General features: G+C 44.2%; 1 protein-coding gene across 4 annotated transcripts in view; it reads left to right on the top strand.

Annotated features, from left to right (window-relative positions):
* ANKRD29 (ankyrin repeat domain 29) overlaps nucleotides 1–12,578 on the top strand; it is a 41,389-nt gene extending 28,811 nt beyond the window's left edge. For 3 of the 4 annotated variants that reach the window (XM_050942061.1, XM_050942059.1, XM_050942057.1), the window contains 5 exons: nucleotides 395–493; nucleotides 5,602–5,700; nucleotides 6,465–6,560; nucleotides 7,557–7,655; nucleotides 10,342–12,578. In XM_050942061.1, coding sequence (XP_050798018.1) covers nucleotides 395–493; nucleotides 5,602–5,700; nucleotides 6,465–6,560; nucleotides 7,557–7,655; nucleotides 10,342–10,425 — 477 coding nt within the window. In that variant the 3' untranslated portion in view covers nucleotides 10,426–12,578. The remainder of the gene's footprint in view (nucleotides 1–394; nucleotides 494–5,601; nucleotides 5,701–6,464; nucleotides 6,561–7,556; nucleotides 7,656–10,341) is intronic. The other variant, XM_050942058.1, reaches the window with a different exon arrangement.
* Nucleotides 12,579–12,902: the final 324 nt, after the last annotated feature.

The raw sequence follows: 12,902 nt of genomic DNA, 5'->3' as shown, positions 1-12,902 counted from the left end.
ATTCAGCAAAGCACTTACGCAGATGCTTTAAATTAAATACATGGTTAAGTCCATCAGTCTTTAGCAAAGCACTTAAGAACTTTGCTGCAAAGGGATGGATTTAAGTATGTGCTTAAATGCTTTGGTGACTTGGGGGCCTTAATATGGTAGGCCCTGGGTTCAAATCTCAGCTTTGACCAATGATCACAGACATAACATTTGTATACTTAGGAGAAATGCTACACACCCAGTCTCATTTGTTGTGGACTAAACTCAGGATTTTGGTGATGATGAGTTTCTTGTGTGTAGCTATTTATACGTTATTAGGTTGCTTAATGGCACAGAAAGGGAAATATGTTTTGATGTAAATATCTAGTGTAGTTTTACCAATTAAGGTTTATTTATTTTTATTTAGGATGGAGCTACTGCACTTTTTCTGGCTGCCCAAGGCGGTTATCTGGATGTCATCAGATTATTGTTATCTTCAGGAGCAAAGGTCAACCAGCCAAGGCAGGTAATGTTCAGCATTGCACTACCAAAGCAGAGATGGCATTTAATTAACATTCTCTTGCTAAAAATATGGCTGGAATTCTCAAAGGCCCTAAGGGAGTTAGTATTTCCATTGGAACTGGGCACCTAATGTCCTCAGGCCCCTTTGAAATTCCATCTTAAAACACTAGCAGTAGATAGCACTCCACATATCCCCTGCTAAAGTCAACCAGTCAGACTTACATACTTATTAAAACCCTACGACAACTGTGTCTTTAGTTTCAAAGTTAATCTTTGACAAAAACTTTTGACTCTGAGTTTACATCATGCTGTCTATACACACTGTAATAATCAGTCATAAATTATAGTTTAACCTCCTTAAACATTCGGTGCCTGTACAACTGCCATCCCTGTTTCCACTTAGTTGCGCTCTAGGTTCTGATGCAAAACCACATGCATAACTTTATACATAAGAGTAAATCCACTGAAGACAGTGGAGCTACTCTCATGCTTTGTTACACAATGTGCTTAGTGCTTTGCTGGATCAGACACTAGTGCTCCTGGGGCCTAATCCAACTCCCATTAAAGTCAGGTGGAGTGGATTCAAGCCTCAGGGGAATGCAAACATTTTAAACTACATCAGGAAGTAAATACAGATGAAAGGTTTCTAACATATCCATAATTTTGCCTCCTTGTATCTGAACACAGTGGGCCTACTTTTCAAAAGAGGGAGTCTTAATAGGTCAGCCAGTTTTTTGCCTTTGGATGCTGATATCCGCACTTAGATGTAAAATGAGCACTTATGTACCATCCAGCATGGGGATGAGCACATCCCCATGAGCATCCAGATGGGGATTTACACATCCCACTTAGATACCCATATTAGAAAATGGGGCTTCCCAGAATGCTTGATTTTACATCAGAAAGTGTCACCTAAGGGTTGCTAAACCAGTTCAAATTAGCTAACTACTCTGAATCTTCACCACACTTAGCCTGTACATTCAAAAATATTTGGATAATGTTTGGATATTTATATTTATATAAATATTTGGATATTTCTTGCATTGTTCATGTATGTCTCTGCTAGCTGGCTGAGGTTCACTGGCTTCAGCTGGATAGGAAATCAGGAGAAAATGGGATGAGAGAGCCCTAATACAGAGCAGAATGTAGCACGTGAATAGGCTGTCTAGCTTTTCCTATATTTCCTGACTTCCTACCCAGAAGAGGCAAGCAAGTTACAGCCAGGCAGCAGAGAACTACATGTAATTCTTCAGCAGCTTCTTTGAGGGCTATGGGTGTCTTTTCACTGGAAAAATCTCTGCTGCTACTTAGCACAAGGAAATAGGACCATACATTCATATACCTGTATATCCACATTGAGACCATCCTACCTCTCTCTCTCTGGTAGCTTCCCTCAGCCACCAGATTTATCTTTATAGGTAGGAAGGTTGGCAGGTGTTCTCTGGACGGTTGCTTAAATTACTCCTTGGCTACCTGTGATTATACTGTCTCTCTGGCTTTGTCTAGACTGTGATTTGTTAAAAGGTGGTAACTAACACATTCTAGGTATCTAGGGAAGTGTATACTTTAATATGAGCTAAACCGGTCAAGTTAAAGGGAGCAGCCTAGCTTTAACTCGACCATGTTAAAGTGTACATTGCCTTGTCTAAACTTGACTCTTAGCTAACGTCAGCTAAGTAAGATGTTCTAACACCTACTAATAACACACTCTTAAACTCTAATCCGAGCCAAGCCTCTCTGTCTTGTCTCTAAGGATCTGTCTATGTGTAACCCATGCCCTAAGTTCCCTGTAAGCTGCGCGGCTGCAGCAGCAGCCTATTTAGCACCGTGCAGGCACTCAGGGAACCCACCCAGGGGCCTGTCACCTGCCGTGACTGGGAGAAGGGCGCCTCTCCTCCAGCCCCAACCTGCCATGGCTGGGGTGAACCCTCAGCCCCAACTATGCCGCGGCCTGGACCTGCTGCGGCCGGGGCACCCCTACCCCACCATGAACCAGAACGGGGCAGCCCAGCCCAAGCCGAGGTCGGACCCAGCCGCAGCCAGGATGGCCCAGCCCCGACCGAGCCACTGCTGGGGTGGCCCAGCCTGAACGTGGGCAACCCAGACCCAGCCACGGCTGGGATGGCCCTGCCCGAACCCAGCCCCGGCCCTGACCTGTTGCAGCCGGGGCGCCCTCCCTGAACCCGGCCCCGGCCTGGACCTGTGGGGCCAGGGGTGGGGTGCCTATCCTGTGGCTCCAGCCCCAGAGCTGCCATGGCAGGAAGAGGCGCTTCCCCTTCCCCCTAAGCCCAAGTACTGCTTTGGGAAGAGAATGCTGGCAGGAATCCTCTCTCCCCACTGTAGTCCCGGAGCACTGTCCTGCACCCTAGAGCCCTCATACCCCTGCACCCCAACCCTCTTCCCCAGATCTGAGCCCCCTCACACACTCCGAACTGCTCACCCCCCTCCCCACCGCATGAATTTTATTATATGCACTGATATGAAAGTGATGTGTCACACAAAATTCATTCTGCACATGGGTGGGGAAAAATGAGGGGGAACACTATGCCAGCACAGTGTGGCACTCTGTGTACTTCTTGTGGCACCTAGACAACCTAGAGATTGAGTCTGTTACCGCCTTGGTTAAGATCGTGCAGTAGAGGCTCATGCACTACATTTCAGAGATCCCAGATTCGATCCCACCTGCTGACAACCAGGGTCTGTCAGTATTACATCTACATAGTAATTAAACACCTGCAGCTGGCCTGGGTCAGCTGACTCAGGATCGCTGGGTGAGCTCGGGCTGCGAGGCTGTAAAATTGTGGTGTAGGCATTCGGGCTTTGGCTGGAGTCTGGACTCTGGTACTGTCCCCCCCTTACAGGGTCCCAGGACCCTAGCTCCAGCCCAAGCCTAAACATCTATACAGCAATTTTACAGCCCCACAGCCTGAGTTGCACAATCCTGAGTCAGCTGACCCGGACCCACCACCACTATACTTACATCTTAGTATACTTTGCTTACTGTAGATCTTTTATTCCAGTGTAAAAGTACCCTAGCAGTCTAAACCTAGATTACTGAACCTGGCTGGTAACACACACCAGTGAGCTGTTACACAATTGGGAATGGCTGAAGCACAGCAGAACTTTGGCAGTGCTTATTATGCTGTGGGGTGGGAGTGAAATTGTTTAGCTACACTGAGCTGGCTCTATGCTACTGAGGAGTCCTATGTACAAATGAAATCCTCAGATGGCTTTTTTAGGGCAGCTTCATGTCTTTTTTTGCACCATGGACTTGTGCAAAGGGGACACACGTCAGGGGCTAAGCAGCTGGCCTAATGTGTAAATATTGTACCTATTTGGATGGTACCACTCTCCTCACCCACTGGGGACACCAATCTCGGAGGAAGAAGCTGCAGCTAGCAATTTGCTTGTGTATTGTATCCTGCTCTGCTCTAACTTCATTTGTTTTTTGTCATTTTAGCTTGTAAGCTCTTCAAGACATGCACTGTCTCACATCTGAAGAAGTGAGGTTTTTTTTTACCCACGAAAGCTTATGCCCAAATAAATCTGTTAGTCTTTAAGGTGCCACCGGACTCCCTGTTGTTTTTGTGGATACAGACTAACACGGCTACCCCCTGATACTTGTCTCCTACTATGTGTTTTAACAGCACCTACCATAATCAGTGCTCTGATCCTTTCGGCGCTACTTCAATATAAATAATAGTGTTATCATTTCCTTCTGCTTCTTTTTATTCATATAGGCAAAACCTTAACTTAGCCTTAACTAAGGAAAAGCTACCAAGTCCCCTGTTCTAAACTTGTCTCGTCGTGTTTTGCAATTCTTATATAAGTAGAACCACAAATTGCACAATACATGTTCTGTGTGCAGATTTCCCTGTTTTGATGGGACTTGGATTTTTTCCAAACTTTTACAGCTCATGACTATAGTGCCATATCCTAGCACTCTCTGCTGGACAAAGCTTAAAAATAATCATGAAACACTTGAGTTATTGAGGGGAAAAAAACTGTACATTGGAGATGGACAATTTTTGCCATCCCACTTGTTAAGCTTGAGTTATATACTCTGTGTACAAGAGAGCTTTTGCATTTTATTTTTGGATCATAAAGAATTCATTGTGTAAATAGGATGTATACTAGGGTGTCGGCAGCCATTGTAATATCAATGAGAACATTTATACAGAAGTTATGCAAGAAGGGGGAAAGCTCAATTTTTTTATTATTACTGGGTATTGGGCTTTGACTATGATACCATGATTTCTGGGTGTATCTTTGCTCTTTCCGTGCATCAGAAAAGACAGAAATGTAAAGGCTAGGGATGTACCAATGGGCCAAATGTTCTGCCCATTCTACTAAACGTGCTTAACCAGTTTACCACCAAATGTGCTAAACAGCTAACTGGTGTGCACACAGTTGAGAATAAAAAGGATTTAACAATAAAAAGGAAAGCAGGGTTCTATGTATGTAGTGTAAAATGTTCAGTTTGATTATGCATGGGGAATTAGGTTTGATACTTCCACAACAATGGGAGGAGTCTGCCTAACACACTCAGCTCCCAAGTGGTGCTTAAATTAAACCGTCTGTGCCTAGTTATGGCAGTGGTCACCAAACTTTTCACAGTTGCGCTCCCCCTTCCTCCTGTCTGCCCCCTCCTCTGCACGGAGCCAGGAGCAGGGCCATGGCAACAGGTGTAAGGGGGCTGAGGCTGAGGGCAGGTCTGGGGCTGGGAGCAGAGCCGCAGCTGGGAATGGAGCCGTGGCCTGAGGCTGAGGCTGGGGCTAGGAGCAGAGCCACAGCTGGGCCGTGGTTGGGGGCCAAGGCTGGGACCAGGAGTGGAGCTGCAGTCAGGAGCTGGGGCTGCAACAGAGCTGGGGGCAGAACAGGGTTGGGTGGCACTTCCTCCCAAGCCCCCTTTGGTGGCTGCTGTGCCCCCCAAACATTCCTTTGTGCCCCCCAGGAGGGCAAGCCCCACAGTTTGGGGACCACTGTTTTTATGGCAATAAGATTTTATTAAGGAATCCAAGTTCACTCCTTCCAGTAACCAGAATCTAGCAGTGAACTGTCAGCATGCAGTGTCACAAAGTGAAGCCTATATCAGTCTTGTTTTGCTTGAAGGACGGGACAGCTCCTTTGTGGATAGCATCTCAGATGGGTCACAGCGAGATAGTGAGGGTAATGCTGCTCCGGGGAGCTGATCGAGATGCCACACGGAACGTGAGTAATTTTCACTTTTGGAGTGACTCTTACAGGGAGACTGCCTCCAAGTTAAAAACATTCTGCATTTTCATAGCAACTATCATCAGAGGATCTCCACACACTATATAGCAATTAATTTAGTCTCATAACACCCCGTGACGTAAGCAAAAATAATTATTCCTAACGTCTTGTTGGGGAAACTGAGGCAGAGAAACATTGCAGTTAGCTCAAGATCACACACACGAATTCTATGGTGGACATGGAAATAGGACTTACGTCCTCTGGAATCTTCTAGGGCCCCAAAGCCATCTGCATGAAGACATTACATCTCTGTGCAAGTTTTGGGATCCCTGTATCCCCTTTCATTGTCAGGCAGTGCAGCTCCAGTGGAGCCAGGACGCCATGAGCTGCCCTTTTCCTCGGTCTCTCGGCCCATCTTTTTGTAGGGGTTCTTTAGAGTAAAGGGTAGGGGAAAGAAAAGTTCATATAAATTCCCTGTGGTGTTTGAGATGAGTGAGACTGATGATGATGCACATTGTCCCCAGCTTTACCCTTCCTGCATTCTCCCTCCCTGCTCCCCATTCAAAGATCCCTGGACCTGCAGATGGCACACCATGAATTCCAGAGACAGATGGAATGATGCTGTGGAGGTGGATATGCAAAGATCATGTATGGAGAGGACTGTCCCTACATGGCGTCGGAGGGGACAACCCTCCATTCAGTCAGAGAGCATGTAAAGCTGTCATAATAACTGAACCCTTTTCTTTCTCTCTCCATTAAAGGATGGTACCACCGCTTTACTTAAAGCTGCTAACAAAGGGTATCATGACGTTATAGAGGAATTACTCAAATTCTCTCCTGCACTTGGCCTGTTGAAGGTATGTACTGAAGTATGTTGGTATTGGCATATAGCGTTTAAGAGACAAAAGGCCTGCTTCTCCACTGCCTTCATTGACACCAGTACAAAGCGAGTGTCCTGAATTGATGCTGAATCACAACCATTTTATAGGTATTTATGACTATGCAAAGGGAAGGCAGTGAAGATCCAGGCCCAGAGAGTGCAAGTAAGACATGAAATCTGTATTCTTTTGATTTCAATACTCTTTAAATATGATTAAAACTCTTCTTCAAAATCCTACATACTAAGCTTTGGGAGGAGGATGCATACTGTGCTGTAGATAGAATTCAGCTTTTTTTTCTTCTTCTATTTTTGTCTGAAATAAATAGATTGATGTTTATGATGCAATTTTAATGCCAAATCCTGGCCTCTGTTGCACTAATGTTACTGAGGGCAGAATTTGGCACAGCAAACTAGAAGTCTAAGAGCGCTATTCTAGACAAAGCAATTCTGTATTTGATTTAGTTCTCTTTGAATGAATGTAGAGGCTTTGAAAATTACATTGGCTATTTGGGGGCAGATTTTTAAAAGCTGATTTCATGTGCCCATAGATTGCCGGTGCAAACATTACTGATATGGTTTTGCAGCTGTTTTGGGTTGTAACTAATGTCACTTGGAGGTGTTAGTACCCAGATCAACCTTTTGTTTTTTATTTAACATACTTACTAGTTTACTGAAAAATAGAATTACAAAAAGAACACTGTTACTTGGTAGTGTCAGCCTGACTCATTTACACTAACACACCCTTGAATTACATTTGTACCCACTTTAAAGCCCCTTTACATTGCCAGGAAGGAGACTCATTGTTAAGGCCCTGTGTCTTTAAATATGATCAGATCACTTTGATGGCCTAATCTCTATAGTGTTGTTTCTCTTTTCCTTATACGCAGGTCTCTTCTTTGCTGCTGTTTCTGTTTTTGTTGTTTTTCCCTATGCACCTGGTACAAATGTTTAGATGTATGTTTATATTTTCTAGAATGGGACTTCTGCTCTCCATGCGGCCGTGCTGGGTGGCAACGTAAAAGCAGTAGCACTACTTTTGGAAGCAGGAGCAGATCCTTCTCTTAGGAACAAGGTACATTTTGGTGTTTTATCCAGAGCTTGTAAAAACGTACCTGTGAAAACATTAAACATTGTTTCTTCCATGTTACTACTAAACTCATTTTGAACAGCAGCAGTCCGCACTTTTGCATGTTGTCTTCGCAATGTGCCTCAACCCTCATCCAAAGAAATTATTCTCCATGCCCATTCAATCTTTAGTTTCTCTATAACACTGATTACAAGGATGCCAATTAGTGCCACTAAGGATAGTGGTATTAGTGATGTGGACATTAACCCAAGAAGAATTGGATGGGGACTATACACTCATTCAATATAGAAAGATTAAATTGTCACAACTTTCCATCATACCAACTCAAACCAGTCAGCTAGAAGTGAAAAGCTCCGTATACCATTACTGCTCCCCTGAGCTATCCAGTCTCATTAAATCATAAACTCTGTGTTGGTATGCAAACTATATTTGAGAGCAACTGTGACCAGCTAATGTTCTTGGACAATCATAAATTATGGATATCTATATATCAGAACTGGGTTGAGCCACAGGAGTTTGGATCTGAAATTTTGGATTGGAAACAGCGGGTTAAAATCATATCTTGTTATTTTCAAACTTTATATAGCAGGGTCCTTGAGAAGATTCAGCTTACTGGGTCTTCCTTTATTAATTACATTGGGGAGACCGAACAAATCACTCAGATCCCATGACTGATTACAAGAATTCAGCACTTTTCATGTTTGCAAATTGCCTGCAAACAAGTTTTTATTTGATTCCATTAAATATTTTACATTATATATTGCATAATTTATGCAAACATTTCTTCCTCTGTAGTTTGTTCATGAGCTATTTGTTGCAAGTAGTTGCTCTCAGGTTGGGTTGGTTAGTTGTGATTGGACACGGGTCACATGGTATTGTTTTCTGTTCTCTGATTGAATGAGTGAACATTTCAGAATCAGGTTTCTGGTACAAATATTCTTGTTTATGAATTCATCAACATTTGTTTTCTGAGTATTCTCTAACAGTTGCTTAAAATATGCTGTTTCCACAAACACTCCTCCCAGTAAGCTCATTTTCTGACATACAGAAGAAAAAGGCTGCAAACAGAGGTGGAACAAACTCTGATTTTAAATCAAGAGAATAGTTACATAAAAGATTTAAGTAGTCGGGTTAATATTGGGAAAGATAATGATTTTATAAAGCATTTTAAGATTTACTATATAAGAACTAGGAATTATAATTATCTTGAATAAGGGAAATAAAATTTACATATACTATTTCCATCACTTTCCACTAGATGGAAGCAGAGCCAATCTCTTTAAAACAATAGTTTATATTTTATTAGTAGTTCATACTTTGTTTTGATAATATTATCCAAACGAATGTGCCAGATTTTGCAACTACTAACACAGTTATTTGCAGAGGATACAGGGTGATAGAGTCCTTTCCTTGAGCTTTATTCTATAGTTCTTCCTCTCCTCCCGCCTGTTGGAAAATATTTGGAAAATAAAATGCCATTTGGTGTAGTTGGGTGGATTTCCAAAACAAGAACATTACTCTGAAGGAATATCTCCATAATATCTAAATGTTAATTTCTACAGATCTTATTCCCATCATTTTTGTTTTCAGTGGATAAAAAGTAGGAGATAAAAATATTTGATATCCTGGTCTCTAAGAACCTAATACAAAGCCCATTTGCGGCTGGGTTTTTGTTTGTTTTGTTTTGTGTTCCCCCATGCATACAGTACAAATGTTAGATGCCCATTTACTTCTGTGGGCTTTGGATAATGTCCTAAAGATCTGCCCCTGCTCCCATTGAATTCAATGGCAATATTCTCCTTTGCTTCTATGGGACCATCATAGGGACCCCAAAATCCTGCCCCTCTGCGCAGAGCCTGTCACTGTTCAAATTTCACATAAGCCTTATTTTGAGGACTTGAGTGGAGCTTACATGTTGTATAGGCCTTGTGCTGACCCCTTTGTACAGGAGAAAATTTCTCCTGGCCTCTCTACACGGTCTAAAATTTGAAATGGTTTTAAAAACTGGTCCACTAAATGATAAAGGAGCCATACAGTAGACCAGGCTTGGGTAACCTGAACAGCTTGTGATGAAGTGGCTTCAAAACAAGCATATGACAGGATTATAGGAAGTGAACACAAGGAAGAAAGAAATAGTAATTACTCTTTCAGGACTAGATTTTAATTAGCCCTAATAAGGCCACATGGGTAAAGAAGGGGGCAGGGCAAGTAAGGTGAGTGTGGCCACATTAGAGGTACCCAGAGCCTGGCATGTGGGGATGGGGCTTGAACAGGAGCTACATGGCCAATACCCTCCCCCTCCCATGAGCAAATGGGTAGAACCACAGCTCTACTGCATGCTCACTTATGGAGCTGTCCAGACCTGTGGGAGGGAGGGAAATAAGTTGCATCCAAAAAAAAGGTGTGAAGTAATTTATTCCTTCTCAAAGCATACAGGGAAGGAACTATGACTGAGTCACAGTCACTGTTGCATAGGGTTGAGCCTAAAGGTTTATCTTAGCCCATAGTAGCTAGAGTGCATCCTACATTTAAACACAAATGATTCTTTATTGCGTCCAACGTTTTCTCTAGGACTTAAATGCTTTTAATGTCCATGCTTCCAGGGCTTTAAAGCTTCCATGTTTTGGAAATTCTGCCCTGCATTTTCTAATCATGCTGTTTCTTGTTTCAGGCAAATGAACTGCCAGCAGAACTAACACAAAATGAACGCATCCTCCGGCTCCTCCGGGCAAAAGAAAAGCACAGGAAAAGCTAACCCAACTACTGTGTCAGATGTGGTTTGACAGAGAAGAGCCATGTCCATGCTGGCACTAAAGCAAATCTGGTTTGAAAATGGCTTATTGAACCTGTTTGCAGAATTGATTTAGCATGTCCAAGATACCACTCTGTGAACAAAGTCAGCCTTCAACACAGAGGAGAGGGTGCACTAAAACTTCAGTTTTGCATCATTAAACCTAACAGGAGTTTTGCCATGGGCTTCAGTGAGAGCAAGATAGAGCCCTAAAGGCCTGTTTGCACCACAGCCCTGTCTATACTTGAAAATCCCAGCATTCCCATAAATCCTAAAATATGTGTAGTACACCTTATAGCCACACACAAGTGCTCAACCATTTCACAGGCATTCTCACTATTGTTACGACTGCACTAGCTGAGATCAAGTCTTAATGCCTCTTTGTGCACCTGTTCAGTTTGAACCATTGAGCTTGTGTAGGTGGGAAGCACAGATGTTCCAGCTGCACTGGTTCAATTAATCTCCTCAGCACAATTCCGCAAGGCTTCAACGCACCCTTCAGGCTTTGGCAGTTTGGAGACCAGGCTATGTCCACATTCCTCCCTGCTGCCATTTCATGCAGGCCTGAGAGAAAGGTGAGGGGTGCTCATCTGGTCTCAGCTGTGTCCAATAACTCCTTCCCTGTTTGCAGCCACGTGTAGGGCAGGGATATAGGACACAAACCAGCCTATTTAAATCAAAACTTTAATTAGAACAAGGAATTTTTTATTGGCTAGTAGGAAAATAACCCACAACACAATGGGGAAAAGTTAGGGAGCGCAGACACCACAGCATCTACACACCCACACTAGAAACCTCAGTTACATATGTATTGAACTACCTTACTCTGGGGTTGGCATGGTTCTGAGGTAACTGTTTCATCTGTATCTCATAGTTGCTTGAGACCTGAAAAGGAGACTTAAGTGAAAACATATCCCAGGCTACCCCACACCCATCCCAAGTAAATCCTAGTTCTTTTGCTTACCAGCATGGAGAGGTAAGTAACTTCTGGTTCTCCCCACTATCCTTGAGGATTAGAACATAGGCTAGAGGGGTGACTACCTGAGGTGGGGGAGAAGGATTGGAAAAATTGGTTGTGTACCAATGGATACCTCAGAGGGGTTTCCTCCCTCCAGCCCCTGGCCTTGACTGCTCTGTTTGGATTGTAGAGGGAGACACAAGAGAAAAGGTAGCTGTTACTTAAGCAACAACTCATTAAAACGATCCAAAACTTTACAGTTTACCCCAAAAGTTATCAAGCAAATGAGAGCAAACTCATCTCCTCCTCAGAGTAAACTCTGACCTGTGTAGTACCACAATCCATCCAACAGTGGGTATGGAGACAGCTGGTGGCCTTCTGCAGTGTAATTCCCTTTCGCTCCTAACATATGCTCAAATCCATGGATGGAACAGAACCACTGGAAATAGTCACTGAGCAAACCAAATGTAGCATGTTGTTAACATATATTTAGCTGTGAAGCCTACTCGTGTGGGTGTTATAAATGTACAGTATCCATTGTACACACAAACACGTGTATGCGACATGGTTTAGTGTTCACCAGCTACTATACAATGCAGCTGCTCCAGGGACCTGTGCCTGGAATTATGGGAGAGGGGCCACTATGAGCAGGTACATCAGCAGTTGGTAGGCCATGTGTGATGTGGGCACATTATACTCGGAGGGCATTCAGTGCCAAAAAAAAATAAAAAAATTCTGCATACAATATTTTAAAATTCTGCAAAATTCTGTAAATTGTATTTGTCAAATAAATGTGGAGGCTCCAGCATGGCATGGGGGAGCACAGGCAATTGGCTGCATAGAGGTGGGAGATCACTCTGCAGCTTCCCCCAGGCACGGATTCACTGGTGAGGCTGCACCCAACCCTGACCCAGCGCAAGGACCGGGTCTGCCACACAAACATCCCAGGGCCCTGCTGCTCCATGCCAGGTGCACCAGGTGTGGCCAGGCAGATTCAGCCCAGCAGGATCCAAGTGTGGATGGACTTAGTGTGGGGGAATCCAGGTGTGGGTTGAGAGGGTTCTGTGTGGGGGCCATGTGGATGCAGATAGCTCAGTGAGGAATTCAGGTGGGCAGGGGGATCTGGATGCACAGGGACTTGTTTGGTTCTGGATGCAACGGTAATAGGATGCTGCAGGAGGGTCCAGGTGAAGGTGGTTGGGGCTTAGCAGGGGTGGGGGGATCTGGGCATGGGAGGGGATAGAGCTTAGCAGGGGGGTCTGGGTGTGGTGGGATAGAGCTCGGGGATGGTGATCCAGGTGCAGCTGGTTGGGGCGAGGTGAGGTGGGGATCTGGGTGAGTTATTGGGGTGGTTCAGGTGCAGGGGGAGTGGGGCTCCTCAGGGGGGTTCTGAGTGTGGGGAGTGTGAGGCTCTGTGGGAGGGTCTGGATGCATGGTGGATGGGGAAGCAGCTCTCTGTACAGTGATCCCTCCCCCTGCAGCT

Source organism: Gopherus flavomarginatus, chromosome 2, assembly GCF_025201925.1.
Source record: "Gopherus flavomarginatus isolate rGopFla2 chromosome 2, rGopFla2.mat.asm, whole genome shotgun sequence".
NCBI classification, from domain to species: Eukaryota; Metazoa; Chordata; order Testudines; family Testudinidae; genus Gopherus; species Gopherus flavomarginatus.
The sequence above is the reverse complement of the archived record's forward strand: the minus strand, read 5'-3'. Positions and strand labels throughout refer to the sequence as shown.